Consider the following 27981-nt stretch of genomic DNA (forward strand, 5'->3'; position numbering starts at 1 on the left):
AAAAGGGCGGCCGTGCCGGCGCGCGCGGCTGAGGCGATGCCGGGAAGCGGCGCGCTGAAGAAGCGCGGCTCTGCCGCCGGGTCGGCGCCCGCCGAGGCGCTGGAGAAGATGCTGCAGCCGGCGGGGCAGGAGAACGGCGTGGTCGGGCCCGGGGGAGCCGGGAAGGAGGGGGTGGCCCTGCAGCGCTCCATCACGCTGCTCAACGGCGTGGCCATCATCATCGGCACCATCATCGGCTCGGGCATCTTCGTGAGCCCCACGGGCGTGCTGAAGGAGGCCGGCTCGCCCGGGCTGGCGCTCGTGGTGTGGGCGGTGTGCGGCGCCTTCTCCATCGTGGGCGCGCTGTGCTACGCTGAGCTGGGCACCACCATCACCAAGTCCGGCGGCGACTATGCCTACATGCTGGAGGTCTATGGCTCGCTGCCCGCCTTCCTCAAGCTCTGGATCGAGCTGCTCATCATCCGGCCCTCCTCGCAGTACATCGTGGCCCTGGTCTTCGCCACCTACCTGCTCAAGCCGCTCTTCCCCACCTGCCCGGTGCCCGAGGGGGCTGCCAAGCTGGTGGCCTGCCTCTGTGTCTGTGAGTATCCATGCCGCGCCACGCTCCCCTGCCCCAGCCCACTGCCCTGCAGGCAAACAGCTCCCCTAGTTTAAGGCCACTTCTCCGTGTTCAAGCAACGTCCCTGTTTTAAGGTGACATCCGTATTCGAAAAGTAGCTCTATTTTAAGGCAATTTCCCTGTTTTCAAGCAGCACCCCTCTTTGAAGGCAACTTGCAGCATGTGGCCTGCTTGGAGCCGCTGACATCTTGTGTTGTGTCATCAGACGGTGACGCTCGGCCCTGCCTCTGTCTGCACCCACCAAATGGACCCTGCGATCCTAGGCACCACGTGCCGAACGCGCTCCAGGTCAGATGGATGACACGGAGCAAGTGGGCACACGTGGCATAACGTACCTGCAGGAAAGAGATGCCAGGCAGGGGGTTCGCGGGGAGGAGTAGGGCATGTTTTCAGTTTACAAGCCCCAGGGGATGCGTGGAAGAGGCTGTTGCAGCTCGGGGAGCTGCAGCCCGAGGATTGCACCCTTGCAAGAGACTCGAATCCAGGCTTGTGGGAGAGTTCAACCCAGCCGTGGCGCCAAGGAGCTCGGATGCCCCCGAAATGGGGAAGCCACGTGTGGAGTTAGCCTGCAGGAACCCACGCTAGGGAAATGATTTGGTGCTGAACTTGGCAACGGCAGCCAAGAGCAAACGGGTTTCAGCACCACTCCTGAAAGAGCGCTGACAAAAACCTCTCTCCTCCTCCCTTGCCTTGTAGTCTGGCCAGACGCATGCAAAAGGCTGCAGTCCTGGGTGGTGGGGGCCCTCTCTTCCCCACTCCAGCAGTTCTTTATTTCTGCGGGTATTGTGTGGCTCGGGGGTGTGAATGACCCTGTGGGACCCTTTGTAGCGCAGGGACCCTTCCAAATCCTTTGCCCCTGTTCTCAGGTTTTCAGACCTGTCAAAATCTAGCCTCTTTGTCCCGTTAAAGGTCGTCCTGTCTCCCACACGTAGGGCTTGTGTTGTGCCTTTCTTCCCTTGCCATCTCTGAGCATAACCCTCCAGCCGGCTTACTGTCAGTCCTCTCCTAATGCAAACACAGCCCCTCCCTGTGGGTGGAGTTTGGAGAAGGGGGTCTTTAAAGACCTGGCAGGGGAGAGATGCTACACCTGGGTAACCTGCTTTCTTTTATTTTTATTTTTTTCGGGTGCAGTCTCTAAACAAACCATTTTCATATAAGACTCCCCCTCTCTGGGTGGACTGAGGGCCACTGAGAGCTGCAGTGGTGGGAGGGGGCATTCTCTTGACTCATCCATGTGCCAGCTGCCCTAGACCTGCACAGGCGCTCAGAGCAGTTTGCTGATGCAACTCTGGCCTGGCTGGAAATACCAACCATGCTGCAGATTGTGCAAGTCAAGCTTGTGTGTTTGCCACAGTGTCAGGCCTGAAATGTCTCATTTCACAGCCACGCTGTTAGGCGTGTTGGGGGAAATGGAAGCCAGGGCACCCCCAGCCCCCCCCCCTTTTAAGTCAGCCAGATTTTTAATTCATGATGAGCTGTAGGGAAGAGTGTCCCCTTACTGAAAGCAGTAAGGTTCGGTTAGGAAACAGTGCTGCGGAACCTGCACTGCAAAGCGGGGCCACCCTCCTCTTGTATCAGTGGTGGTGTTGTCAATACACAGTGAGACTTTATTCTGCAAGCAGCAGTGCCTGTGTGTGTGTGAGAAGGAACAAAAAGCATTGCAGTAACATAGATGCTGCATTTTTAATGACTTTGCATTGAAGTCTTGCATTGCAGGGCAACAAGGTGAAAGGGCTGCCGAAGTGCACGTGGTGAATTAGGTTAGCGTGGGTCAAGCAGGCCAGGTGAGAGAGTCGGTGCCGTGGAAAGATATGATGTAGCCAGCATCAGATTCAGCTGCTTTGACTCCCCAGCTCACAGTACTGTTAAGAGCTGGGTTGGCAGAGGTGTGAATCCAGGGCAGGGTCCTGCTGTGAATGCAGAGCAGAGCAAGGTCCTCTACATCTTATAGGGAGCAGTCTTAGCTGTCCTGGTACCATGCTCCATAGTGAAGACTTTGAATGTAACCGTGCTAGGAATTTACCACGTGATGCTTATCTTCGGTGTGCTTTCCAGCATCCTGACGGCTGGGTTAACTTAATTTCCCATTTGACAAGACTGGGAAGCAGATGCAGGGAGTAAAGTACCTAGCCCAGGGCCATGAGCTGGTCAGTCAGAGATGGGATTACCCCATAGGGCATCCTGGGTCTCGGTCCTCTGTGGCTTTCTCTGCTGAGTGATTTTAGCATCTCTACGCTTTGTCTGCTCACAAGTAAAAGTGGTTTTCCTGGAGCAGAGTTCATTCCACCCTTGCTAGTTCTCAGGATTGGCGTCATTTCCATGTGGTTCCTCGTTAAACTAATCCCTTTTCCCTTAGGCTACCCTTCTGCGTATGCTTTTGGTTACATTCTTGCGTTAGTCTCCTTTTAATTTAGTTTAAAAGATTTTGTCAGGCAATGCACTACAAACAAATGTTTCTTCCCTAATTGGCAGAACTTTGATTTTAAAAAAGCAGGGTTTTTTTTGGAAACCACTTGACTGTTCCCAGGGAGCCAGGACCTCCATGTGAAACAGCAGTAAAACATGAGGACCAAGCAAGTGGAAACTATAGCGTGACTTGCTAGTAGTCAGGTTTGTTAAATGGTTGTTCAAAACTGTCCATCACTGCGGGAGTGCTCACAGCTCAGTGTTGCAGTGAGGTTTTTCAAGGCCTGGAGGACTTGAGAAATTTGCACCTCGGACACAGATATTGCCACATGTTCTAAAGTCGAGGATGCTCTGGGATCCTCTACCCCCTTGTCCTGGCTGTAACAGTCCAGCTTATTTACTCCTTTCACCTAGCCTGGACTCATTCTTCATCACGTTTGTGTATCAGCAGACTGACCTTTTATATTCATGCTCCAGTAGCAAGGAGGACCTTGTTGTGTTGGTTTTGAACTGCAAGGCTCATCCCTGCCAGAATATTACTGGAGTCGGGGAGTTGAATAAAAAAACAGGTTGCTAGATTTGCTATTGTAGTTACCCAAATCCAAGACGGCTTCAAATTTAAGACAGCCCCCTTCATAATTAGATTCTGTACAAGAAAAATGATACATTTGTTTGAAAAAAGGACTTATGAGCATGCTTTATGATTAAGAGACAAGTCTGATTTATGCAGGATTGTTTGTTATTCATGAGGATTCAAGGAAATGTTGGGTTTTTGAGTGTCACTTCTGAAAGTTGAGTAAATTTTAGCAGGTTTTTATCCAGGAGTTTCCTTACCCATTGCTCATTGATCATCATTCAGATTCCTCTGTTCTGAAAAGTTTTAGTTATCCAATGTAGGGGAAGAAACATGCCGAATTCCATGACAAATCACGCGCAAATAATCATCAGAGGGATTAGCTCCCCAAAAACCCATTGGCTGAAACTTTTTTTCACCCAAACACCTTGATGAAGTCTTACAAATAAGCAGGGCTGGGTTGGTGACCAGAAGGATGAGCTACTTTTGTGATGACCAGACCCACGACAGTGCATCTTGCACATGGTCAGTTCTGATCTCTCCTTTTTAAGTATTGTCACGGTCACAGGTCCCGTCACATGAAATGGGAAGTCAGGGATTCAGCTTGCATGTGGTTTGAAGTGGTTATTCCCAAAGCGTGAAATTACATCTGTAGGGACTCCATGATTCAGAGTGGCTTTTATAGTTTTCCTATCAATTATTCCAACCCCCACTACTAGCACACGGTAGTAGTTGTCTTGTGGCAGGTTCAGCACTCTGTTTTCCAGCTACACACACATAGATGGCTGGCACTATATAAGTATCTTAGACTTTGGTGGGCTTTTCATCAGGTTGCTGCCATTCCCCCTTTTTTGAGGGGGGGAAAGAGGGTACTGTTCTCAAGAAGACATCTTTTGCCTCCGTGGCGAGATGTAATTTTGCACTCCAGTCTCGACATGGCCATCAAGACTTTTTCCACGTTCCTCCAATTTCTGTTGGTTTCTAAGCAGGTTTTTTTTCAATATACACACAGTTTTTATGATATTTAAATATTTCTTGTTTCAAATACCTTCCATTTGTTAATCCTGGCATATCTATTTATTTTAAAAATATAGCAATCTAGCAATTTTATAAATATAGCAATCTATATAGCAATATAAACCTTCCATTTTCTTTTCTTTCTGAGAACAGCAGTTGTCATGGGCAACAGATTGACCTCAAATACATGCTGTTGTAAAGGTTATGATCAGTGCAGTTTTCTTTTAGGCAGTTGCCACTGTACCTGTTACGTCTCATACCACTGTGTCATACTCTTTTTTAATGAAAAGCTCTATTCAGTCCAGTTTGCTGTTGTGTACATTAAAAATCTTCAGTTGAATTTGTACATCTCTCAGAAACCTTCATTCCAAAAAATCACAGGAGCTTGGCATAATAAACAACGTGAATCATAGAAGATGAGGGCTCTCAGGAGGTCACATCCAGTCCAGCCCCCTGCTCCAAGTAGGACCAGCCCTGACTGCATCATCTCAGCCAAGGCTTTGTCTACCTGGGTCTGCAAAACCTCCAAGGATGGAGACTGCACCACCTCTCTGGGTAACCCATTCCAGTGCTTTACTACCCTCCTTGGGAGAAGAGTTTTTCCTATTATCCAACTTCAACTTCCCTTGCTGCAGCTTGAGCCCATTGCTCCTTGTCCTGTCATCTGCTGCTACCAAAAACAGTCCAGCTCCATCCTCTTTACAACCCGCCTGCAGGGAGTTGAAGGCTGCTATTCAATCTCCCTCGATCTTCTCTTTTGCAGACTAAATCAGCCCAGTTCCTGCAGCTCCTCCTCACCAGTCATGTGCGCTAGCCATATGCATCGCCCTCCGCTGGACTCTCTCCAATTTGAAGAGAGCTTTTCTGAGAGCACAGAAATGCAGACGTGGGATTTCCAAAAGTCATCTACACCCTTGAGTGTTACTGTCACTTGATGTCTGCATGCCTCTCGCATGCATAGAGGTCAATAGATAAAAGTGGCACAATTCCCCTAGAAGTAGCAAAGAATATGCTAGGTAGAAGTGCTCTGAGAGGCAAGGAGGTGCCAGTCCAAATCTGCCTTGTACTCCTGGAATCACACTGGGCCTAAATGCTTCCTTGCCACAGACATCCTGACACCCTTGTGTTCCCTACCCAGTTGCATTCCCAATTTATGGCCCATTTCAAATGCTCTACGTAGTTACTATATGATAATCTTTAACCTCCACTCAAATCATTTTCCACAATATGTTTTAAAATTGAACTGCCCTGCTCAGCAACAAATGAAAAATCCTCCTCGTTGGGTCTGGATAGATTTTTTTCTGGACTTTGTGTCAAACCAGTGACTGTTTTCTTAGCTTTTAAACTGTTTTGGCACTCATTAATTACGTATGCTAATCTGCCACTAATATCCCAGCTATTGCGGCTGCAGTAATCTGCTGCTGCCAAAACTGTCGCACGCTAACCTTCTTGGAGATTTTGCAAATTCCTTTCCTTCCCCTTACAAATATAGCAGGCATCCCTCGTGCAAATGCAGCCCTGTGAGTTCAGTGATCAATTGGCTTTTCATCTATCCCTTTTCTGTAGAGTCCAATAGCTGAAGAGCCTGCAGCCATCAACACTGAGTTGAACTGTACGCACCGCTGCATGTCCTGGGGATTAGGCGCTTAATTAATCATCCTCCTCACAAGTATTGTGTTATTTTTAAGCAGCTAAATCACACCAGCAACCCTGATTGTGCAAAAGCATCTGAACATGTGGTTTGAGCATCTTGTGGATTTGCAGCCACAGCCCGTAAGACACAGAAAATTAAACGTTCAATGAAACATGGCAAGGTTTTAGCTGAAAAACAGTGTTTGTCACATATAAGCGTGTCTTTCCCTGATGTGCTCTGCTTTTATGGTTAGTTTTGCAGTGAAACAGCTACTCGGCAGTGAAGTCATGCCTAGGTTGCAGACTCACTGGATGCGTCTACACAAGACGCTACTGCGCAGTGGTTACTGAGCATTTATTTAGTACTTGTATAATCAGCTACTAAATAAATGCACATTAACCAGAGTTACTGCGCAGTCATGCCAGCGAATGTCTTTTAAGCGACTCTACTGCGCAGTTGGTGTCTTATATAGACGTGCCTGCTGGGTGCTCTCTGCCGGCAAACAGGCACAAAGTAAGTCTTCCACTTGTCTGTTTTAGGTGGGTTTATTCTGCAGAGTCGACATTCAGAATTAATCTGTCCAGACAAGGATGATGTGAAGCTTTGAAGATTTTCAGAAAGGTGGATTAAATAACTAAGCTGCACCCTGAAATGTGCACTTGCTTGATCAGGCTGGGAGGAAAGGGCCTCTGCTGGAGCCGTGGCTACATAGCTAAGGTTGCAAGACTTAGATTACATTTTTAAATCCTTATTTAATTAGAGAGAGTAGTATTAATGGAAATAGCTACTGACATCAGCTGAGCTCAGGCAGGAGGGTGGGGGGCAGGGGTAAGAGAAGGGTATTATGGACCCTGGTAGCACAGCACTGAGTTACTCCACTTCTTGGCACCTGTGTCTTGGCTTTTACAAAAACACCCCATTCAATCTGATTCCATGTGAACGCTATGTATTTTTACCTTCAGGGTTAATCATTTCGAAGCACTCATAAATGGAAAGGTACTTTCAGAGAAACTTACTACAATCCCCTTCAGGCTTTTATTTCATTTTTAACTAGGGATTTCAGACGTTCCAAGTGTCTCAAGGTCCAAGTGTCCAGCACAGACGACAGACCCAGCACAATGGGTCAGAAAGCGGTGCGTTGCTAGCCAGTGTGCTGGGCTGATTCCTGGCTATCTACGAGGCAGCCCTGGTAATGGGATCTGGGTTAAAACCTGCTTGGAAGGTGTTAGGAGTTTGCAATCCTGAACTCGTCGCTGGATGCTGCAGTGCAGCCACCTCCCCAAGGGTGTCTGCTGAATGTGAGGAATCATCGGCTGCGTGGAGAACAGCCAAACTGGAGAAGGCAAAGTCTCACTGAAAATCAACCTGGTGTTTCTAGACTTGAGGGTAACACCAGGAGAAGCCTTCAGCTGGAGGTGCAATTGCATGCAATGCCCTGGCTAAATTCCTCTTCTTATGTAGCAGGGGTGGAGGTTGTCACTGTGTTGGTCTAAGGACATAGGCAGACAAGGTTCTTTGGGTGAATCTGATATCTTTTATTAGACCAACTTAGATAGTTGGAAAAAAAAATTTTAGCAAGCTTTCGGGTTTAAAAACCCTTCATCAGGCTGAAGAAGTCTCTGCAGTCTCTGTTTCCATCCAGGAAGAGCGCACACCAACTGCAGCGGCTTCTTCCGCCTGACAAAGGGTTTTTAAACCCAAAAGCTTGCTAAAAAATGTTTTTCCCAACTATTTAAGTCGGTCTAATAAATGACTTTTCTGCCTGTGTCCTTATGTAGAAAACCCGCTGTTGCTTTTATCATTTACCTGCACTTGAGGTTCTCCAATTCAACATGCAGGTAGTTCAGAGTAGGGGTAAATTCACTGTGTGCTGGAGAAGCCTCTTGGCAAATCTAACAGTTGTTCACCTACTAGAAAAGTTAATATTATGTGGTTGGTCCCACGAGAGTTCTTACCTTGGCACATATATGTCGCTTTGCACAGGTAAAATACTCTTAAGCTTCTGAGTTATCTGTCACTGAAAAGGTGACATTTTGTTGGGTGAACTGTTTAATGAAAAATCATCTCTGCTTCCCCCCCACCCCTTTTAATAACACTTTTTTATTTTAAAGATAACCAGTTTACATGCCTCTGTGCATTTCTTAGCAACCAGTCATGAGACTTCCCTGCAGGGCCAAGCCTAAGGGCTTTGCAACTAAAAGTATAATTTTTTTTCCCTATAAGCCAGAATAGCGACTCTCTTAGCTTGTATCTGCAGGTAGCTCTGACTCTGGTGTGGACAGGTTGGCTCGAATGCTGTGGTCCCATGATACCACATTGCTCAAGGTGCCATAGCAATTGTGCAGTGATAAACACCGCGGTCCTGCAAGTTGTCCGTTATTACACTTGAGAGCCCTGTTGTGCATTTGAATTTTTCACAGTGGTGGTGCTGGGCTGTTTGTCTCACTCTGCTGGCTCTGGGAAGATGCCCGAAATAAATACTTGTCAATTTACTTTCAAAGAATTGCAAATTTGGAGAAGCTACAGATGATGAAATCCTCAGCAGGTCCATGGGGAACATGAGCCAGTGCTAACAACACTGGGGTTGGAAACCAGCTTGCTGTTAGAAGTCCTGTCCTCAGTCTTATGGCCTGCTTCTTTTCTCTGATATTTAAGCAGGAAGGTGCAACCTCTTTCCAGTGCTAGCTTTTTTCTTCTCCTGCTCTTTCTCAGAGGGCTCGTTGCCATCATGAGCATGTTTCCTGCTCATCCCCTGTTCTTATGCTCCTTTTTTGCATGCTTTTCCCACCACTGCATATTAGAAAGCCCAGGGCGCACACTGGCTGAAGCCAGCAAACATGGTGCTAAGACAAACATGGGGCTGCTTCTCCCTAACTCATAAATAAGGCGCCCATAGGAATCCATTAACCTTCCTGCCCTGATGCCTCTGGCTGTGTTGTCAACAACCTGCCCGAGTCCCTTTGCTTCGGGACGGCCTTAAAGATATTAATACACAAAGCTACTCGTTTTGCCGGTTCCATTAGTTTTCTTGTATTTGCCTTGGTGATGTGGGAAGTTTCTTTTTAAGGCCTGATTCACAGGCAAGATAATAAGCACCTGTTAAAGATCTCTTCACATGCTGGATGCAAAGTGCTGCTTGTCTGCTTTTAGACTGTCTGTTCTCGGTCCCCGTGCTTCACCTGGTGAAAACGGAGCCACCCAATTTCGTGTTTTCTCAGAGTCAGTTTGGTTTCCTGTTTCTCTGCTACACGCCGCCACCGCAGTTTGGTTTCAACCATTGCAGCATATGTCTAGGTTTAATCCGAACTTAGGAGTGCTTTTCCATTTCTACTATTTTAAGGCTGTTCTCCCGTCCTTACCCACTCAGTGCGTCTCACCACAAAATGAATAATTGTTTTCTTGACATGGTGCTGATTGTGATGTTGCAAACCCTGTCGTATAAGCTAACCCGCGAGTCATTCACATGCGGCCCATGGACACAGTTGTGTGGGAGGTGTCTTGCAGGCTGTGCTAGCCGGCCCCCAGCCCCTGCCCCTCCTGGAAGTGGGGGAGGCTGTCTCCGGGGCCTGTGGGCCATTTGTGGTTCAGGGGCCACATGCTGGCAGTGGGACATCCCTCTGGTCCCTTCTTGTGCCGAATGCTGCTGTTACCTTTACCTTATATTTCCTGTCTGCAATGAGTTCAGCTTGTCTTGTTTCTGCCCCAGGTGTTGAAGCCTGGTTGTATCCACCTTCCCAGAAAAGCTGCTCAGGCCTCACCACCACTTTGGTAATGGGAAGAGAAGGCAACACAGCGCCCTACTGTTTAAAAAGAGCTAGCTGCTGTTCTGGGAGTACTTGTGAGCAGGAAAGGTGACAGCTTTCCTGTGTAGGGTAATGTAGACAGCTGCTCTGTGTAGACATGTCGAAACCCATTGCCCAGTGCTTTCCAGTTGGCAGCACTGGGCACCTGCTTCAAATGCGAGTCTGCACTGTGCCTCTCCGTGGTGCACGGGAGCATCACCCCACTTTAGGAAGGCTGTAACCTCTGTGGTCCTGAACTTGGCGCTTCCTTTCTCAATAGAAAGCAGGGTAGATTTGCACCTTATAGACTAACCAAAGTAGATAGATATATAGCACCAACTTTTTTGGGTTGTCCTTACTTCAGCTGAGGCTGTAAAAGGGTGTGAACTCCCTTTCTTCCCTACCACGTGTCCGCCTCCCAGTGCAGCACTGCAGCCTGCTCGGTTTTTTTATAGCTCCGGAATGAAAATGCTTCTTTAGCTCGTATTATTTAGCTTCATTACATCTTCACAGCCATGCAACGATTCGGAGAGCTCTGTGAGCACAAAGGAGCATTGCAATAAGCACTGCAAACCCAGGCCTCCAAGTCATGCAACGAGTGGTATGTAAACGAGTGGTATTACCACTCATGCAGCATGCCATTTTTACACCCATTGTGCATCCTTGCAGCATCTTGAAGGTTCATTCCTTCATGTTTATAAGGGGCTCAGAGTCTCTAATGTGAATAGTGAGCAAAGGATCTTATTCCTGCCATTTGCAAGCTCCACTTTACCAGCCCTGCTTGATTGCAGGGCAGAGAAGCAGAATCCTTCCCCTTTTCTCTGGGTGAGAGTCAGCCAAAGGCAGCATGTGGTTAACTCGTATTCAGAGTCACCCCGAGGGTGCTGTTCCTCCAGGCCCAAAACCAGTAAATCCCAGTGAACAGCTATGACTTCCCTGAGTGTGATTCTGCTTTCCTGATGTCTTGTGCAGCACCTCCCCGTGAAGGGGAAGTGCCAGGCATGGCATGCATGATGCAATTACCTTCGCTTCCCTTTCTTCCTTTCATGCAATGTTTGCTTTGGGCAGAACCGTGGGGCAGATCCACCGGATTCTCTGCTCTCCAGACACCAGAGCGTTTGTTACATGTGGGCTGTCTTCACAGTCCTCTGCTCTTTGGCAATTGCAGGAGTCTTCCGGCCCATTGGGAAGGGATTTATTTACAGTGCTCGCATGTGATAAAGAGGGCACAAGACGATGATCCTGCTAACTGAATAAAAAAAACCAAAGGACTTGACCTTTGTATTTGGTTTGGAGGCTGGGTAATTTAGAGTACTATAGCATGCAGTGTGAGGTGTGTTCTCCATCCACCACGGGCAGTAGGACGTGAGCTCCACTTTCAGATGAGGTGCACATTAAATGATGTGCCCAAGATCCTGCAGGGAAACTGTGGCAGAACTGGCTGCATCTTAGTTCAGTACCATCATCGCTAGACCAGCCTTGCTCTTCTTGACGGCTGTTGCCCTTCGTGCAGTGGTACTAGCTTGCAGGCAATTAAAAACATTTCAAACTGAACTCGGGGACTGTCCTGTGGGGCAGCGAAGAACTGAAGTGGCCGGGGAGAGCAAAGTACGGGGCTTCCCATATCACGGGATTGCTCCCCGTGTGCCCATGGTGGTTGGGGACCACTGCTGTAGTGTCCGTGGTCCTTTTGCTCGAATGTGCTTGCAAAACCTACCAGCCTCAAAAGCCGTGAACTGCCCCCTCACCCAGTTCAAGCAACCCCTAGAGTAGCTGTATTAAGGTCTGCTGTGGTGCATGGAGACTTGTGAGCAGGCCCTTTTAATATCTTGAAAAGAAAAATCACCCTATTTTCAAGCTGGCTTGCTGCCTCTTCCCTTCCACTTGTCCTCCCAGCGGCTTTGTGGCTCCCATTATCCTGATTATGTAAAGCCGTCGGGGAGAGAGTGCTGTGTAAATTCAGCTTGAGCTCAAGTTCTTATTCTTGGGATGACTAAATCTGCTTTGAGCCAGTGCATGGTGCTGGGGTGGCCACCAGAGCTCCCCTCCGCTGGAAAGGCAGGCACCTACCCCCCTTTTGTTCCCGTAAAGCGATTAGCTTAATGCATGTGGAACGGAGATGGAAGGGAAGAGTTTCCCTTGGTAAATGACTATTCCTCAAAGCCCATTGCCAAATGGATAGCTTCTCAAATCAAAGGAATAAACCTTTAGGCATCAAAGAATCCCATCCTGTTACAAGTGTGACAGCCTAAGGAGTCGAACGCCCCGAAATGTGTCCTCAGGACTCATAAAAATGAACAGATGCTGTTTTATCTGAGTGTCTATTATGTGTTTGTGTCTCTGGTCGCAGAGATAATAACATTTACTTAGCAGGTTGCATAGCGCCTCTGACGTTGAAAGCACTCTGCGGGCATTACTTTCTGTGACAGCTGTGTGGTGAAGTTCCTGTTTTACAGTTGGGGAAACTGAGGCACAGAAGTTGGGGCTTGCATCAGACCCTAGCATATTGCAAGCTGGTGGTTGAATGTAGGAGGTCTCAGCCCTGTGTGCAGACCACAGGTCTGAGTTTTTACTCTGTTAATGCCCAATATACTGTGAGTTCAGGATGTCCCCTGCCCCTTCTCCGTAGGCATAACTTAAGACAGGAGCGCTTTATAAAAGAGCTAACATGACAGTGCCCCTTCTAAGAAAACCCTCTAAGGCAGACGCGTTGCAATCGGTTGCAGCAGGGTGATAGGGTAGCTATCTCTCCGCCGTAATCCTGCTGAGCTTTGATAGCGCTGCCTGCTTTTCTTCCTGCCGAAGGGGCTCAAGGTCAGGCCTTTCTCAGGAGGTGTAGCGGTGCATTATATCTTCCAGAGACAGTCTGCAGCTAAACAGCTGTGATAAGGGTTCAAAGTTGTGGAAAAGGAGGGCTTTTCAGCTCAGTATGACATGCACTGGTCCTGACTGTTTGCTGTCTCCTGGAAGTCGCAGCAGGTCAGCCAGAGCAGTTCCCTCCTCCCCCATGGAAGTTCAGTTGCACGAGGTGGGGAGCTGAGCCCAGAAAGACAGGGTGGCACCACTGCAGCCTGTGTTGTTGCACATCTGCCCACAAAAGAGGGGTTCAAGGAGTCCTGACATGATGTGCATTGCCAATTCAAGTGAGACAGCTCATGGTCTCCAACCAGACCCCACAGAACCACTGGCTTGGCCTGAGAATCGGATGTTAAAAAACAGAAAGCTAAAGCAAGCCAAGTAAAAACCTCATTTGGGGTCCTTTTTATTTGCCTTCTGGTTTGCGGTCATTTCCCCCAAATGGGGTCACATCTTTCAGGCGTTCCTCTACCACCCTGAGGGCTGGCAGATTGGGGTGTTTTCCTTTCAGCTGAAATATTCCTGCTCATTCACATGACTCCAGAAGCTAGACCTTTTAAGGGGGGGAATCTATTAGTTATCATGCAGTCGTGTGCATAGGATTATAGAAATGAAGGGCTGGAAGGGACCTCGAAAAATCATCGCGTCCAACCCCCTGCTCCAGGCAGGAATAGTGCTGAGATTAGCAAGGCGTCTGTCTAGGCTCCTCTTGAAGACTTCCAGGGTTGGGAACTGCACCCCCTCTTTGGGAAGTCTGTTCCCGATTCAGTGTTTGACCTGTCCTCTGTTTCTCACTAATTTGGTTCAGCCTTCAAGCTCCTGTTGCAGCCCTTGAGTGCGCGGTGTTTGGAGGGTAAACCCATGCGGTCTGCCCCATGTCACGACCATGCGGTGACTACAAGGGAGCCTCAGCACCCTGTGAATGAATGATGCAGTTGTCCCTTGCATAGCGGCAGTGTGAGTCACCAGGAAATCCCATCACCCTCGCTGTTCGCTCGAGCAGCAAGAGCGAGGCCGAGCCCTGATGTCAGATCCACGCCTGTTCTGTGCGAGGCGCCGAACCTGGGCTGTACCAGAAACCTGAGTCAGCCACCGGGTGTGACAGGGCAGAGGCGCAGTCGCGTTCAGACATGCCGGGGCTGATCGCTGGGGCACTGGGTGTGTGCTGCTGGATTCACTGCCTGAACGTAGTCCCCCTGGATGCGATACAAGCAGACCCAGCACGTTGCTTTGTCACGCGGCAGGTCAGACCCCAGCCCCTTGCAAGTCGGGGGGGGAAGAAACGTGCCGAGAATATTTAAAAGCCCTCCCCTCTCTCCCCACCTCCACACTTTGCTTTACTGATTCGCATTTCAGTGTGTTGGTTTTTCCTTCTTCCACCCCCCAGGAAGTCTTTGAGGCTGAGTCAGACCCTTGGCTGGCAGCCCCTATTTAGTGCGAATGCATTACTAGCCGGCATATAAAATATCCTGTGTCATGGCCTGGAGGACCCGTTGGCTCAGGGTCTGCCAGCTGGGGGGCCTGGAGATGGAGGATTGTCCGCTCTGAATAGCGTGCACCGTGATGCAGGCTGAAAAGCCTCCTGCCTGCCCCAGTGGGTGCAGACGTAACCTTAGATGACTTGTCTGCCCACTACCCTGGGCTGGCTGTTTCCAGTGGCAGAAGAGGAGGCAGGTCATCTTTTTAATTGCTTCAGACAAACAGGCCGGAGAGGTGTGTGAGTGAATATGCTGTTCCAGGTCTCAGCCGTGGGGCTTTCCTCCTCTCTCCCCCTCTTGATGCTGCTACCCAACCCTGCAATGGAGTAACCGCCCCCGTGTCTGCAGAAAGCATCACACGCATGTCTGCTTCCTCTGGAGGGTGATGGGGCAGAGTTGTTCATAGCCCAAGGCAGCTCATTCATAGTCTGTGTGATGCCTCCTGTAGCAGGGTCCCAATCCCTGCTTGGGACTCCAAAAGTTGTGGCAGCACTGTAAGAAATCTGGAGTCAAGGTGGGCGAAGACGTGATCACGGTTTACAAACTGCACTGTGCATGTTGGCTTGCGGGGAAGGGCAGTGTAGGGTCCCTATGGCACACCAAGCATCCCTGCTTCTGAAAACCGGTGGGATGAATAGAAAAAGAAGAGCTGATCTGCATATGGCTGGGCAGCGTGTGGGATCACCCTTGCCTGAAGGCCCCTTGGGGACAATGTTTTGGGCAACCAACTCCACTGCCTCTGTTCATTGAAAGGAGGGAGGAATAGACAGTCCTCTTTAAAATAATGGTAGTCTGCCTTGCTGGCATGCCAGCATAACCCTCCCAACTCCCAGGGCTGGCAGTCAGTTCCCCTGGCAATATGCAGGCACTTTCCCCATTAACTTTCTTTAATGCTAGCTGATGGGGCATGCTCGATGCAGTGCTGCCTTCCCATCCTTTCCACTGGGAAAGCCGGTGAGTTCAGTGCAGCGATCGGGACAGCTGCCGGCATGCTGTGCTCGAATGATCACCAGTGTCACTACTGCTCTTGGTAGTATTCTGCTTCCTTTCTTTTCCTTTCTAATTGTGCTGCAGGAGACGCTGGTACAGGCAGGACTCTATGTAGCCTATTTGGGGAGCCTCCCTTCCACCCTTCCAAAGACTAAAAATATAAACCAGGGTCCGCAGATGAAAGGATGAGAATTAACCTGGATGCAGTGTGGCAGATAAAGGCAGATATTGCAATCGGCTGTTTTTTGAGGAGCAGGGTAGCTACCTTCCTGCTAGGAAGAGCCGGATACGGTGCCGGGTCCAAGCTCATAGGTTGGCGAAAGCGCCCTGTGCATGGGAGAGAGCGGATGTGCTTGGTGTCAGGGAGGAAGAGAAGGAGCGCCCTATAGGATGGACTGCATTTAGTGTACGGCTCACAATTAACCCTGGTCCTACTAACTACTACTTGAGCATCTTTCTAGGAAAAGACTAGAAAGGCAACCTGGCGAAAAGAGCTATGTGATTTGCGTCCTGTTGTAAACGCGTCTTTTTGATCGTGAGAGTTTTCTTTTGCTTTGTGTCTGTGTCTGGAGGCAGTATGAGATACCGGACATGGGCTTGGGAGACCTTGGTTCTCTTCCCAGCTCTGCCAATGACCTTCTTCAGGGGCAGGCTGCTTCTCCTTCCTTTCCCACACTTTCTTGTCTTGTGTACTGAGACTGCCAGTGCTTCAAGGCAGGGACTGTCCCTTCGTGTGTGTACAGTAAAAGCACAATGTGGCCTCGGGGCCATTAGTAATACAGTATATGTTGTCAATGCTAGAAATAGCCTCGGGGGCTGTATGTACGTGGCGATTATATGCAACTAGGCTCGATCACAAGAGTAATTGGATTGGCTTAGTGGGGATTGAAGCCACATGCTTAATAATAACAGTAGCAGTCTTTGTTTTCAGTCCTAGGCAGGTAGGTGTCTGCCCCAGTGAGCTTCCAGTCTATAGAGACCACATGCCACAAAACCTAAGACAAGGACAAGGGAGGCTTGCAACCCATGCCCCTTTTATCCCCTCGTCTGGACAGGTCATGACTTATAACTTGATAGCCAAAATATGCCAAACTTTGAAATCAGTGGTACGCTATCCTTCGGAGTGGCATTTGGTATACGGCACAAAGTTGTCTGTTTTCGGGTGAGTGGTACAGGAAGTGGGAAGTTGTAAAACAGGCGCAGCTGGGCACGGTTGTGAGCTTTGAGGGGTTCCTTTTTTTCCTTTTTAGGAATCGGCGTGTGTTGACTAAGAGGAAGCACAAGCCGGTGGTTCGTCCCATGGTACGCTGCCCGTTCTGCAGTGGAAGCTGACTTCTGTCTCCTGTCTCTTGTTTTCCAGTGCTGCTCACAGCAGTGAACTGTTACAGTGTGAAAGCTGCCACTCGCGTCCAGGATGCCTTTGCAGCAGCCAAGTTGGGGGCGCTTGCCTTGATCATCATCCTTGGCTTCGTTCAGCTGGGGAAGGGTGAGTATGTCTCCTCTTGCGGTTGAGGGAGGGAGTGGGTTTTGGCAGTTTTCTCTTGGTTTCTGCTACTTATTCCTTTGCTGGCTTCGGTGTTCACGTTTTCTACCAATAGATGTAACAAGTCATGCACATACATCGCTGTTCTTTGAGGCAGGTGGTGGTTTTCAACGATGCAGCCCCAGCCGGCGGCTCTTTCTTGAAAACCCAATGCTAAGCCAGCATACGTACTTAGCTGTGGTATCTTCGTACCTGGATTTGTGAGTGATAATGCAAGGCTGTTGCCTCTTCCACAAATTTCAGTACAAGTGGATTAATTTTCTTTCTAAATAACTGATAGGGGAGCCGCTTTTGCATCTTGCCTTAGGACAGATCAAAAATTGACTCTCTCGTTTATCCATTGTGAAATAGCAGGCCCCAGATCAGCTCAACAACGCATCACATCCTGACGACTTCGTTTTAGTGTTTTTATGATGTTAAAAATACAGTTGATGTTAAAAATAAACTCAAGCTTAAAGGCTGCAAGACTGCCTTGCTTGTGTTGGGACACACCTGTACCCTGGTCCCTTCCTCCATCTTCTCTCAGGCTATAATAACAGCTGCCTACAGAACATGCGTTCATGTCCAGAATGTATTTTTTTGGGTCTTTTATTAACAATAAAGGTGAAATGTGACCCTCCACGTGCTTATAGAGTCCCGTGAGATTAATTGTTCTAAAAAAACCTCCATTTTCATTAGGGAACAATCATTACTGTGGTGGAGCACCTTTGGGGTGCTTGACACAAGGCATGGGCTGCAGTGTAGGGGGGGTATGGAGCTGCAGATAGTGCCCCCTGGCATCAGGGCAGTAAATGGGCAGCCTCCCGCCTAATTAAGATTGATCAATTAATCAATAACAAGGCATGGCAGGCGAGTCAGTGGGGGGGGGCATGCCCAAAGGCAAGTGAGGCAACTAGCATTGTGGCTAGTCGGGGAGTCCCACTTTGCCACAGGTGCATTGCAAGCCTGTTGTAAACCCATGGCAAGAGTGTCGTGTCTCTGTATGCTAGCATGACATTCCCTTTATAAAAGTGTCAGGGTGTGTTTCATGTACAAGCTTCCATATTTTACCTCTTTAAAATCATTGCTGGGACCTGTGTTAGCAGCACAGAAGTCAGTCATGGTTGAATTCAGCTCTTTGTTGTGTTTGATCAAAACCTAAGGGCCAAGTAAATAATGTTGCAAAGCAGCAGACATCCACCTTCTTATCTTGATCTCTTTAGCCAGTTCTCATCGGATAACTCAATCACAGCCTACGGAGAGCTGCCTGTAATGAATTCAGGAGGATGCGATTTGGAAAGAAATTTGAGAGCCTCGGGAAGACTTGTGATGATCAAAGATGGGCGCGTCTAAAAGTTAATGACATTTCTGTTAGTCTAGGCAGACATTGGAAGGGGTGTGAGAGACACCCTAGCGGTTCAAACAAGGGCTAGTGAGAAGTTCAGTGCTTGTTTTAGGAGCAGACTTTGCTGAATGATGAGCAGCAAATGCCATTTTGTTTTCAGTTCGTATGCAAAGAGACCCTGCTGTAGGTCACTATTGCTTCCTGTCCCTTCTTCTTTCCCACCCGGACTTCTTATCATCTACAGGGAAATGCCTGAAACCACTTGAAGGCTTGCAAAGAAACCAACCTTGCTCAAATATATGTTTAGCTCATGGGAGAACAGGCATATCCTTAAATTGTATAATCGGGGCATACCACTTCCTTAACAGCAGGGCATATTGCTTGCAACAGGAAAATCACATTTGTTCATGAGAGGCGAACAAATTGATGCCTTCTATTTTTTCCCCCTCTCTGCTGGCTGTGCATGCGGGCTATGGCTTGCAATGGCAAATGTGAGCTGCGGGCTTTATGCTGGGATCTGAGCTATCTCAGCTGTTTATTACAGTCCTCTGCCAGCTTACGTTGTCAGCTCCCATGAGGTACACAGGACAGAAATGGCATCCCAGCTGGTACGCTGGCTCCTGCGGATCTTCATAGAATTACAGGGCTGGACGGATCTCAGGGTCGTCTAATCTGACCCCCCTGCACAGATGGAAGATTTTTTGTTGTTGTTCCCAAAATGCTGTTTGTAAACACGGCGAGCGATTGTAACCAGTCAGACTGTGCCCTCTACTGACTGTTGAAAGGAAACCGGATGAGGAATGAGGGGGGTATGAGAGCTTTTCCATCCACATTGCTCAAAGGGAAGTGATTCCCGGGAGCAAAGTGCCGGAGTCTGTAGCATGCTCAGGCCCAGCAAAGAGCCGGGTTTCTAATTCATGCGGCAGGTCAGAGCGTTGTTACACAAGGGTCCAGCTCTGCATTTCCAGCCCTTGTGTGCGGTACACCCACTTTTGGGGGGAGTTGCAAATCAAGTGAGTTCTTTTTTTCTGGACATCTCCCAGGACTGACACGTGGTCTTTCACTCTAAGTTTCAGGGTCTGCCGTGACCAAAACATTTGCAAATAACAACTCTTGTACTTTCTGTACCTAGTTGGCTGCCACATCTCAATTCAGCTCCTAGAAGACAAGTATTTGTGTCAGCACCTGCCCCCCCATGTTCATAACCACCCTTGTCTATCACCCTAATCTTTGGACTTGTCTATAAAACAGCGACCCTGTCTTTCAGATCCCTCCCCAGGACCCATTTCTATTGCAATGCCTATGGAAAAATTAGCTGCCTAATTGGTGAAAGGGCAGAGACTGAGTTTTCCTGTGTGCGTAGGTCATGTCTAGTACTCCTACTAAGAATCACACCCTTATATTGGTACTTTCTGCAGAAAAGCCAAGGATTAAAGGGGCTGAATATATTCTCACCTGAGAGGTGATACGCCTCGGTCTTGGTCGAGGTATGTGGGTTGGAGAGGCTGGGTAAGCTGGCATCGTTGTTCCCAGACATGATAGCAACTGCTGCAACCACAACATTTTCTCCCTTAAATCAGCTTTTTCCTTTCTTAACCAGATTTCTGTTTGGGAGAACAGAGGAAATGTCCCTTGCTTTTTCCTCCTATAATAAGCCTTTCCACTGAAAATCATTTGTGCCTAGGGAAGCGTATTGCCCCAAATTTGTTTGGCTAATGAACCTGCCTCAATAAGCTTTTGCTATTTTTAGGATGGATAGATAAAAAAAGCAGAGGAGAGTTTGGAAACCCTGCTTTTGTAAAAAATAAAGTTCTTTTCGGCAGCAATGTAGGCATTTATTGTGAAGTGGGAGTGAGTAACATTTGTAGCTGGTCCTGCCTGCCTTTGTTCTGGCTAATTTATGGGGGGGAGGCAGTTTCTTTTCTTTTCTTTTTTTCCCCCTTTTCCTTTTCATTCCTGCCTGACCTTCGGGAGACACTGCTGTCTCTGCAGAATTCCTTGCTTTATCAGAGTTTTTTTCCTTTCAGCTGAATGCCTACAGTGCTGGAGGAACATAGTTCAAGGCTTTGTTGCAACATATACCTCCCACCTCTGTTCTCATGTCCCTGTTGGCTTTGCTGAACTTTTCGCCCCTTGAGAACCAAGAGGAAAAACAACAACCCCCAAAACTGCCCAGCCCCAAACTCTGCAGCTTCTTGATGAACTTTGTCAATACATGGAGATGGAGGGCAGTAAATGCAGCGTTTGACCCGGGTGGCATGAAGCATCGCGTTTACTGTTTTCTCATCACTTGTTGAATAATCCTGCTGTGTATCTTCCAAGCAGCTTTACTCCCTGGGACAAAGACCTTTGAGTCTTTGCTGAGCATGAGTCAGGTACTGCCTGCTGCTCCCCAGGTGTAATCCAGATTAAATCTACTGACTCGTGTGTACCCAGAGGGATTATCCCTGAAGGCCACGTGCATACAGAAGCCATCCTGTCGTCTTCAGTCGCATACACTTTATGCTGGTTTTCAAAACCTAACTGATGACCTGCTGTCTTCTTCCTTTCTGTGCCTGCTCATTTTTGTACTGCAGCGTGTACTCACATCCTGCAGCAATTCACCTGGTACAGGAGAGGTGTCTCCTGTCTTTCTTCCAGCAAAGACTTCTTGGTTAAAACTCTTGCCTTCCCCTTAACTGACTTGCACAAGTGCACCTGAAGTGCACACCAGGGTATGGTGCAGGTCAGGAGTTGGCCAACTTATACACACTCTGCTTATCCTCTGGTGAAAACAGGAGACCTGCCAATATGACAGTATATTTGTTACTGTCTGTCTTTCCAAGCACATGTTGGCATGTAATACAACAGCTATTACACTTTCGAGTCAGTCATGTGAGCTTCTAGTTCTTGGTGGTCCTGCAAGGTCCCAGATGTGCCAAAGTTAATCGTGTGGCATGTTGCATGTCTAAGGCATTTCGCTTGCTCCTCTGGTTTGGAAGATGCTGCGCTTCTGCCAGGCCTTGCTAGCCTATATGACAGCTGAGGAGAGGGTATGAAGCGCAGTGAAATTGGAATCAATCATTCTTTAACATTAGAGCCTGGGTCTTTGTGTGCATTCACACAGTGTCTCTTGAGTGGGACCTCAGTCAGATCAGGGATCTCTGGATGGTCTCAGAAGAAGGCAATCCAAGTGAAAAGGCAAGGGCTCTGGGGATTGCATCAAAGCAGGCATGCCCATCTTGTCACTGTTTCTGAGCTCACCAACTCTTCTGTTGGGCCCCAGGCACTGAATCTAAAGCCCTGTATTGCTTTTGGTTTGGACTTTTATTTTGTACAGTTCTGGATAGAATAATCCTGTTGTCTTAGTGCTGTCTTTCATCAACCTTGCTCTGTCTCCCTGATTGATCAGTCGTGTACATTCACTTGTTCCTTTCCTGTGCCTGCCTTTATCTCCCGCTCTTAGTTTTGCCCCTTCCCAAAGCTCGCGGTCCTTGAGAGAGCCTCCCACAGCAGCAATACATCCAAAGAACTATCTTTTTTCTTTTCTCACCTGTGGTGGAAGTTTACAAATGTTGCACACGGCGGTACGATGCTTGGTTGCTGGATCTCTTACTGGCTAATAACACGTCAGTAGACCTTACTTTTTAAAAGTGCTGACTCTTTAAAACGGGGAACTTTCCTGAAAGCCCATTTAACCTTTGAATATGTGGGCGACAGCAAGTCTTACCTCCGTGGAGTTTCATTCTCTTGGTTATTTCTTTTCTTTTCTTTTCTTTTCTTTTCTGTGGGCCCTTGTTTTTTTTCTTTCAACCAATCCCGAGACTCTTTGGACAAAAGGAAGTCTCTTGATGTTACCAGTCCAGTTAATTCAGTCTTTGGCTGGCATCGACTGTTGGACCAATACACTCCAAGTTGAAAGTATTTTTGCAGTGACTTGGCTGGCTCAGATCTGGGAAAGTGGAAGCGTTTGTGTGTTCCCAGGACATTTTCATTTAGCATCTGAGTGCAGTTGATTGAACTTTTTATGATTAGTTTTATCTGCTGCTGTTTTGCAGTTACCGTGTCAGTAAACGGCAGAAGATAATTTTACCATCGCTTCTTCTTCAGACTTGGAATCTAACGAGACTGCAGAGAAACACGTCCTTGCTGGCAGTGACCACTTGGTTTTTGGCTCTGTCTTTTCTCTCCCATCAAGTGTTTTCATTACATGAAGAAAAGCAATAAAATCCGATGACAAAGAAATAGGTGGCCATATTTCCCACAAGGGGAAAAAAAGTTTTGCTGTGTTCACACTGAACAAGTGCAGGGTGAATTAAGGACAGAGTAGGCAGGTTTTAGCTGCAGATATTTGCTATGGAGGGCTGTGAATAGATACCACACCTTGTTTTTAATTATGCATGCCAATTAATCAAGCGCTATTGGGACCTACACCTCGCGGACTGCAGTTCATTGTTCTATATAAAAGGGTATTTGGAGGAGCTAATGCATTTAGCAAATTCTCTGCTCCTATGTAGGACTATTTTTAAAAATAAAAGCTGAGAAGAAGACCCAGCTCTTTAAAAGTTAAGCAGAGCAACACAAAACAGACCCGTAAAAGCACAGGAGAAATGCGGTCTGTCTGCTCCCATTGCAAGACAGCCTCTTGGCTGTGCTGTGTGTGCAGCTTCATTTTAATTGAATCCTTTTGCTTTTTGCTAGAAAGTTCCCTTTTGATCTGCCTATCTTAATGAGGTTCACTTTGTTAATTCCTCGGCTGGAAAAAAAAAAATGGCCTTGTTTGTGACGAATCCCATGATTACAACCAGCCTCATGGGAAGGAAAAACTTTCTTTTCCTTCCTCCTTCCACTCTGCTAGTGATAAGAGCAGCCGAATGCATGGTAAAAAGCTCATCAAACCAGATCTGTAATGAGACCCAAATAAAGCCTTGTTAATAGCAGAAGAGAAAAGAACAGAGAAAACAGGTTTGTTTTGGAGTCTCCTTAAAGAGAAGCGGAGAGATCTTGTTGAAGTCACAGGGAAGTTTGGAAATCCTGGCTGATCACGAACAAAATTTGTTGCTCCCTTAAGGATGTCAAAGCATGATCTGCAGGCAGATGCTGACCGTGCGTTAGGCTCCAGGACAGGTGTTATCACTGACCAGTGATAATTGTATATATAATATAATCAGAGATAATTGTACTCAGCCATTCAGAGAGCAGCAGGCCGTCAGCATCATTGCAGCGATCGGGATAGTCCAGCAGTCTGCTTCCCCTCCATCCTTCTAAAGCCTGGTCTCCTTAAGGTAAACAGTGAACAGGCCTGCTTTCTAGGCCAGGGTTTTGATTATTTTAAACATACATTTGTCATTTCTGGACACCTCGGTAATGATCCACTTATACAAAAATGTCTTTCCCTAAGTGTAGTGGTTAGGTATGCAGGGACTTGGCTGTCACCGGGGTATGGCATTTGGGACGCGCGGGTCACCAATGCAGGTCTAATGATGGCAAAGCCGTAGGCACGTGGAATAAGTTTGGGGGTCTGGGTTTGGCTTCCCAGGAGCCTACAAGAGAGCCCATCTCAGCTCCACACCTCAGCAATCCTTGCTGGCGTCCCTGTGCTAACCAGTCTATGGGAACTAGCCCTCTCTCTCTCCATCTCTCTCTTTCTGTCTTCTGAGCAGGTCCCTGGATATTGGGGCTAAGGCGCATGCTGGATGGGGCACCAGGACGGCTCGTCTTGCTGCTGCCAACCACTACTTGATTGCACACGTGAGAAAAGGGTGATGGCATCAACAGGGAGACTGGATGAGGTGTCTGGAAAAGCACAGCTCTAAACCAAGGTCTTCAGGATGCATCCTGCAGACTTAATCAGGCATTTCAGACTGGAGAGTCAGTAGCGCAATTATACAGGGTGTGTTTTATGGGCTTGGTGCTTTCTAACTAAAGCTTTGCCTGCAGTCAGGCAGGCATGACTGGGGAAGGTGCGTGCCAGTTGCCCGAGGTCAGGTGGCCGTGGCAGGTTAGTGCATCGCACAGCTTGTGTGCTCTAATTTGGATTGAATGGTAATTATTTCTTGTCCAGCTATTTTCTTTTTGCCAGCTGCTCTTTTACACCTCTTAGTTATTACGGTCTTGGTGACAAAAGTCAGTATTACTGACACATAGGTCCCAGCTCTTTGGCCTGCGGACAGGTGCAACAGTCACCTACCCAAAAATACAGCAGAAGCATTGCACTTTTTCTCATCACATTCATGTGGCCATTTTATGTTACCATGGGATCAGTGTTTGCAGTTGTGTGTGTTGACGCTACACGATGTACTTTAAAAGTCTGTCTCAACATGCTAACGGGTATGATGCGACATGCTTGTCGCTGCAGAAAGAGATCCGTCAAGGGTTGTGTTGGACCGGCTATGCTCTGTCGTCACTGCCAGCTGGCGGGGACATGTTTGCAAGTCCTAGCTGGGCAAAATCCTCATGCTGCCAGCTGCATGCCTTTCCAGAGCGTTGTCCTGTCTGCATTTGGGAAGTGGTTTCTTGCAGCAGGGTCAGACAAGGATGCTCGTTTGCTTGTCTCTGAAATGCACTACCACCTAGCGGCTGCTTCCAAGTGGAGCACTGGGATCCCCCAGGTTATCTTGCCTGGCCAAAGGGTCCCTGCTAATGTAGGCTGGATTCTGAACAGCCACTCAGCTGCTCTTTTTTAAAGCACAGCTATGTTAGTAGTGCTGATGCTCTCAACCAAATAGCAGTAAACACTTAGATATTTGCCTATTTTTTTCCTGTTTGCTTCCATCCCTGTGTTTTTCTCTCTCTGTCTCTTCCCCCACAAATAGTTTCCAGGAGCACCCTGCGCCAATAATGGATCAGTGCAATCAACAGCTTTGTTCTATCTTTTCTCCACAGCTTTTTACTGAGATGAGAAGGCTTTTGGCCTCTGGCAGTTGCAATCGTGGAAAAAGATACAGAGGGTTTTGCCTTTCCCAAGGGTCACTGGCTCTGTTGCACAAACAATCTGGCCGGTCTTCAAATAGCTCTGTTCAGTCTGTCTAGAAGCCTGGTCAGGTTGCTTCTCCCTCCTGCCCCCGACTCCATTTTCAGCCACTGATTTCTATGGATGTGGATTAAACCTGTTGTACTAAGCAAAGCCAGGATAAAATACACTTAGGCTGGCAAATAACTGGACTGTTTTTTTCAGGGTTAGCATCCTGTCATTAGTCTGCCCTCACGAGGGAGCATTGCAACGTATCTCTGCAGCATGGAGGCTCTCTCTACTCCTTGCATTTTGGGCCATTCCCTTTGCTTTCTCTAATTGCTGGAGGAGGCATTAGACATGCACCCAGCTGCCTGCCTGCCTGCCTGCCTGTCTCATCCCAACCCCTGTACTGACACTTCTTCTGTATCTGAAATTTCTAAGTAGCAGCGTCTGCACCACTTAGCTCAGGACTTGCAAATCTCAAGAGCTGGTTGCACAGGACAAGGACGTTCTCCCGTGGTAGCAGCAAAATGCAGGGGAGATGAAGAAGGCAAAGTCCGGGCTGCAGTCCCAGGTGGGGCTCCTTGTCAGGACCCTGTCCAGAAGATTTAATTTCCGGAAGTTGGGGGGTTTCTGGCTGGTCCTGGTCTGATTCATATCTAGGTCAGGGCTTGAGGAGCTGGCTGGGAGAGCAGGTCACAGGCGTGTTGTGCTGCCCTTCTTAGTTTAGGAACATAAGGGACACCGGTGGAGCAGACAGCTAGTCCTTTCCCAGTCTCCATCCTCCTCTGAATGCCTCAGGCTCGCTGATGGGGGTAATGATGTTCTGAAGGGGGAGGAAATCTGGCAGCCTGAATGCCCTTCATGGCTCCAGTCTTGACTAAAAATAATTGCTCTTTATGAACATTAGTTAATGAACAACATGCAAAGCTTCCTATTCCTCCCGGGGGGCAGGGGAGGAGGAGGAGGAGACGATGAGACATGGAGAGGAGCTCTAACTTGCCCAGGGGGAGGCTGAATCAGTAGCAGGAGCCACGAGTGTTGCCCAGGAGTCCTGACTTGCAGTCAAAAGCTAAAGAGGGCCACCCCTTGCTGAAATCCCCAGCACATGTTTTTCTGACCACGAGTTGAGTTTTGCGAGCTTGTTTACGCAGGGCCTTAAGGAAAAGAGATGAGATCGCTCTGCCTGCAGCAGTCATTCGAATGGCATGCAAGGCTGGACATGCAGCAGAAGTGCGATGAGCCCGCCACTCGGGAATCAGAGTGATGACAGCAATTCAATTCTTGTTTAAACCATCCTCTTGGGCTTTCCATGTGATAAATCCTCCAGTGCTTCATCCTCTGCGTTGTCTTAAATGACTCCATCACTAGGACTGCTGCTGTGTCCCTCTGGAGCCAGAGCCAGAACTGAACAGAGATCCCCTGGAGCTTTCCCTGTGTCGAACACACTGCATCCTTTTTGCTCAATCTCCTTACTGACCTGAACCTACTTTGAACACTGAAGAGATCCTCTGATTTAAATGGTTGCATTCCCCATCTCATGACTGATTAGCCACAGTCTAAATATTTGATGACAATGAATTGCTTCTAGCCATCGCAGATCTTCATTATTACAGCTGGAATGGACATGATCTGAGAAGAAAAGACTGCTTTCAAAGAAAAGGTCTGAACATGCAGTACATGGACTCCTACAAGTTCTTCCTACTGGAAAACCCGGGTGACGGAAGGTTGCCGGTAAAATTACCAGACTCCTGGCAGCTGATCAGAGCCACCAAAGGCCTTAATGTCAGGGCTTGTTACCTTAATTTGGTTAATTGTGGAGCCAAGTACAGCTAAACAACCAATTTACATCAGAGCGCAGGGGCAAAGCCAAATTGTTGCCTACAGAACAGCCCTTGCAGCCAGTGTTGTTAACAAGGTAGTTGAAGTGCAGGAGAATAGGCACATGTGTGGAACTGGAGTGCACTTTGCATTGCGGTGATGTTCAACGGGGACACTGCTGTATGGGAATACTGGGGGGGGTGGGCACTGTTTCCCCTGGCAGTCAGAGCTGTACATTTAGACCATTTCATGAGTTACAAAACATCCAACAGCTTTAGTGTGCAGCCCTTACGATAAGTTATAAGATGATTTGCCTCTCTGTATGGGACAACATTTCCTGAATCTCATCTTAAAAGCCCTTATAAATGAAGGTTGTTCACAGAGTGGATATAGTCTTGGGTTTGGCCTTTGTGGGAGAAATGACTCGGACCTCTCTGATTGGCTAGTCAGAGGACAATCATTATTACCCGCCACATGTATAACATGTTGCCTGCCACATCTCTATAATATGTTGCCTGCCACATCATTGCTGAGGGTTCATCATCCCTCAAGGATGAAACCCTTGAGCTGAAGAGGGGCTGGACGTATTCAAGTCAGCCGGTCCGGATGATCTCCACCCTAGAGTTCTAAATGAATTGGCCGAGGTCATTGCAGGACCCCTGGCACGGCTTTACAAGCACTCGTGGTGCTCTGGAGTGGTGCCGGAGGACTGGAAGAGGGCCAACGTGGTTCCCATCTTCAAAAAAGGGAGGAAGGAGGACCCGGGAAACTATAGGCCAGTTAGTCTTACCTCAATCCTAGGCAAGCTGTTCGAGAAAATTATTCTGGCACACATCCAGGAGGGGCCAGCAGGGGACTGCATGCTTAGGGGCAACCAACACGGGTTCATCAGTGGCAGGTCCTGTCAGACCAACCTGGTGGCCTTTTACGATCAGATCACCAGATCATTAGATGCAGGGGTAGCAGTGGACATAGTCTTCCTGGACTTCCGGAAGGCTTTTGAC

General features: G+C 48.2%; 1 protein-coding gene across 1 annotated transcript in view; it reads left to right on the forward strand.

Moving 5' to 3' along the window:
• Window positions 1-19: 19 nt before the first annotated feature.
• Window positions 20-27981, forward strand: part of SLC7A5 (solute carrier family 7 member 5) — a 55270-nt gene continuing 27308 nt past the window's right edge. Inside the window, exons 1-2 of the mRNA XM_019505416.1 lie at window positions 20-580; window positions 16716-16841. Coding sequence (XP_019360961.1) covers window positions 37-580; window positions 16716-16841 — 670 coding nt within the window. The 5' untranslated portion in view covers window positions 20-36. The remainder of the gene's footprint in view (window positions 581-16715; window positions 16842-27981) is intronic.

Source organism: Gavialis gangeticus, unplaced genomic scaffold, assembly GCF_001723915.1.
Source record: "Gavialis gangeticus isolate Ggan-Ray unplaced genomic scaffold, GavGan_comp1, whole genome shotgun sequence".
In the NCBI taxonomy this organism is placed as follows: domain Eukaryota; kingdom Metazoa; phylum Chordata; order Crocodylia; family Gavialidae; genus Gavialis; species Gavialis gangeticus.